Source organism: Hirundo rustica, unplaced genomic scaffold, assembly GCF_015227805.2.
Source record: "Hirundo rustica isolate bHirRus1 unplaced genomic scaffold, bHirRus1.pri.v3 scaffold_216_arrow_ctg1, whole genome shotgun sequence".
Lineage (NCBI taxonomy): Eukaryota > Metazoa > Chordata > Aves > Passeriformes > Hirundinidae > Hirundo > Hirundo rustica.
In genome coordinates, this window is record NW_026690277.1 from 21138 (window position 1) to 24737 (window position 3600).

The 3600-nt window shown below is 56.0% G+C and overlaps 1 protein-coding gene across 1 annotated transcript; it reads right to left on the bottom strand.

Annotated features, from left to right (window-relative positions):
- Window positions 1-2283: 2283 nt before the first annotated feature.
- Window positions 2284-3216, bottom strand: LOC120747823 (olfactory receptor 14J1-like). The gene has a single exon (XM_040053864.1). The coding sequence runs from the start codon at window positions 3214-3216 to the stop codon at window positions 2284-2286; it is 933 nt and encodes a 310-aa protein (XP_039909798.1).
- Between the last annotated feature and the right edge of the window lie 384 nt (window positions 3217-3600).

The window sequence follows — 3600 nt, forward strand, 5'->3', positions numbered from 1 at the left end:
TTTGACGCATGTTCTTCCTGTAATCAGCCTTGCGGTTACAATTTTCTTAATCTAGTATTTTCAGTTCCTTAACCTAGCATTTTTCAGCATTTTTGTACTAACAACACCCTTGTTGTTGTATCATTCTAGTGCTCAAGGACATTATATCCTTGTTAATCATCACGTACACCACACAGACATAGTTACATTCCAACCGACTTTACAGTATCATGGCCCTTGCTGTGCAGCCATGCATCAGAAAAATTCTCCACAGAAAGATTCTCCACACTTGTCTGCGTGTGGCTGCTTTGTGTGTCTCAGTGACAGGGACTGACAGACAGCAGGCTGGACATGAGCCAGAAGTGTGCCCACATGGCCAAGAAGGCCAATGGCTCCTGGCCTGGATCAGGAATGCTGTGGCCAGCAGGACCAGGGCAGTGATTCTTCCCCTGTGCTCAGCACTGGTTGGGCAGGACCTCAAGTGCTGTGTCCACTTCTGGGACCCCAGTTTAGGCAGGACATGGAGGGGCTGGAGCGAGTCCAGAGAAGAACAACAAGGCTGATGAGGGGTCAGGAACACAAGTCTCATAAAGAATGCCTGAGGGCGGTGAGGATGTTTATCCTGGAGGAGGCTCAAGGGAGGCATGGAGGTGTCAGGGCACAGGTTGGACTTGATGATGTCCAAGGTCTTTTCCAAGCCTGCTGATTCTGTGATTCTCTGAAACCACCCTTGCAGCAGTTGCAGGATGAGCCCTGGGCCTCCTCTCCAGAAGCTCCAGCAGCCCAGGTCCCTCAGCTTCTCCTCACAGCCCCAAAGCCCATCCTGTCAGTCCTGCAGAGCCTCTGCAGCTCCTCCTCATTGCCGAGAACAGAGAGGCCAACAGCCAGACAGAGCAGCCCAGATTTGCACCCCTGGCTTGTGGTGCCTCTGGCAAGGGAGCAGCACGAGGCACTGCAGGAGCCTGCAGACAATTCCTGAAGCACTTGGAGGACGATCTTGCGCCCCAAAGGGATGTTCCCATCGAGCCAAATCAGGAACTGAAACGAGGAGTGGGGCCAGAGAGGAAAGGGCAACCAGGGATGGGCTGTTTGCAGGGGAGGGAACAGGGGTGGGCAATGGGAAGAAATTTGTACCAGGAAGGGTAAAGAAAGCCAAGGTGAAGCCAAGGAATTGGTCAGGGCAGTTTGAGGGTGGCTGCCAGGCAACCCTGGCTCTGAGCAACAACATCTGCAGTAGCACAGGAAACTCGCAGCTCCTGGGAACAAACTTTCTGGCTGACTTCAGAGGCCACCACAAACCTGAGTGGTTTCCCTGCTGTCCCCCAGCCCTACCTGGCCACAGGGGCTGATGATGGCATTTGTGCTCCCTCAGGTTCATCTCCCCACACCAACACCATGGGGGTGCTCACGCCTGCTCTGGGCAGTGCAAACAGGGGCTCCTGAGCCAGTGCTGCTGTGTCTGTGCCTGCAAGGATGCGGCACCTGTGTGAGCTGGGGGAGAGGCCAGGGCTGCAGAGGGGGGATGTTGTTGGCAGGTGCATGAGGACGCTCTGGGACGCTGCCCTGGGGTGTCCAGTGCAGTGGGGATGGATCAGCCCCTGCTCTGCTGCTCCTTCCTGTCTCCTCCAGGCACCTTGCAGAGCCCCAGCCATGCTGTTTGCCCCCAGCCTGCCCACGGCCACCCTGGGGCTGCTCACGGGGCTTTTCTCTGCTGAGCATTGGCCTGAGCGTGTTCTGGAGAGAGCCTGGGCAAGGAGCCTGGAGCCCCCAGGCCCTGCCCTGAGGCATCAGTGCTGCCCCAGCAGTGCCCATGGCCTGTCCCTGCTGCAGCCCTGGCACTGCCACCCCCAGCACTGTGCCCGGCCCCGAGAGCACTCAGGCCCTACAGCAACACCAGGGCCAGGAGGGCAGCGGGGCAGGGGCACGGGAGCAGCACTGGCAACACCAAGTGCTGCTGCTCCTGGGCACAGCTGCTGTGCCAGCACTGATCTGCCCCCAGCTCTGCACACAGACATTGCTGCTGCAGCTTCCAGAGAAGGGAACAAAAGGGGGATCTCTGCAGAAAACTTGGCTGGGAGATCCTTGAGTTCCTTTAAAGCCACCAAGAGTGCAGCCCCTCATTCACACAGTCTGTGGCCACAGTGAAGATGGATATAAACAAAATGAGAAATGGCACAAAGAATGACATTTCCTTATGGACAATATCAAAAAATGAAAGCACAGGAAAAACAACAAGAATGAAAACACCAAGAAATATCAAAGATTACTTTTATTACAAGTGATTTGCAGAAATTGGCCAGCAGTTTAATGCCCCTGATACCATCCAGTCATCAGTCTCCACATTGCAGCCTTGAGCTCTTGGTTCCTCAGGCTGTAGATGAGGGGGTTCAGGGCTGGAGGCACCACTGAGTACAGAACTGACAGGGCCAGATCCAGGGATGGGGAGGAGATGGAGGGTGGCTTCAGATGGGCAAACACTGCACTGCTGAGGAACAGGGAGACCACAGCCAGGTGAGGGAGGCAGGTGGAAAAGGCTTTGTGCCGTCCCTGCTCAGAGGGGATCCTCAGCACAGCCCTGAAGATCTGCACATAGGAGAAAACAATGAACACAAAACATCCAATTGCTAAAGAGGAACTAATTGCAATGAGCCCAAGTTCCCTGAGATAGGATTTGGAGCAGGAGAGTTTGAGGATCTGTGGGATTTCACAGAAGAACTGGCCCACGGCATTGCCATGGCACAGGGGCAGGGAAAATGTATTGGCCGTGTGCAGCAGTGAATAGAGAAAGGCACTGGCCCAGGCAGCTGCTGCCATGTGGGCACAAGCTCTGCTGCCCAGGAGGGTCCCGTAGTGCAGGGGTTTGCAGATGGACACGTAGCGGTCATAGCACATGATGGTCAGGAGGACAAGCTCTTCTGTGATAAAGAAGGAAAAGAAAAAGAGCTGTGCAACACATCCTGTGTAGGAGATGTACCTGGTGTCCCAGAGGGAATTGTGCATGGCTTTGGGCACAGTGGTGAGGATGGAGCCCAGGTCGGTGAGGGCCAGGTTGAGCAGGAAGAAGAACATGGGCGTGTGCAGGTGGTGGCCGCAGGCTACGGCGCTGATGATGAGGCCGTTGCCCAGGAGGGCAGCCAGGGAGATGCCCAGGAAGAGGCAGAAGTGCAGGAGCTGCAGCTGCTGTGTGTCTGCCAATGCCAGCAGGAGGAAATGGCTGATGGAGCTGCTGTTGGACATTTGCTCCTGCTGGACATGGAGATCTGTAAAAAAAGTAATCATGAAATGGTTCCGTTTGGAGAGGACCTTCAATATCCCAGCACAGCTGGGTGGCACTTTCCTCCCACTGCCTGCCCAGGGCTCTGCTGCCTGGAGCTGTCCCTGCCTGCAGCTTCTTTCCTGTGCCCAGGGCTGGGCCCTGCCAGTGCTGCCAGAGCCGAGCCCAGCCCAGCCCTGGGGGCTCAGCTCTGCCTTGCAGAGCCCTCACAGCTCAGGCACTACCCAGGGGCAGCTCTGGCTCTGCAGGCTCTGATGGCAACCTCAGAGCACCCCTGAGGAGGCTGGAAAAGTGACACTGACTACTTCCTGCAAGGGACCCTCTGCTGAATTCTGTCGCTGCCTGGT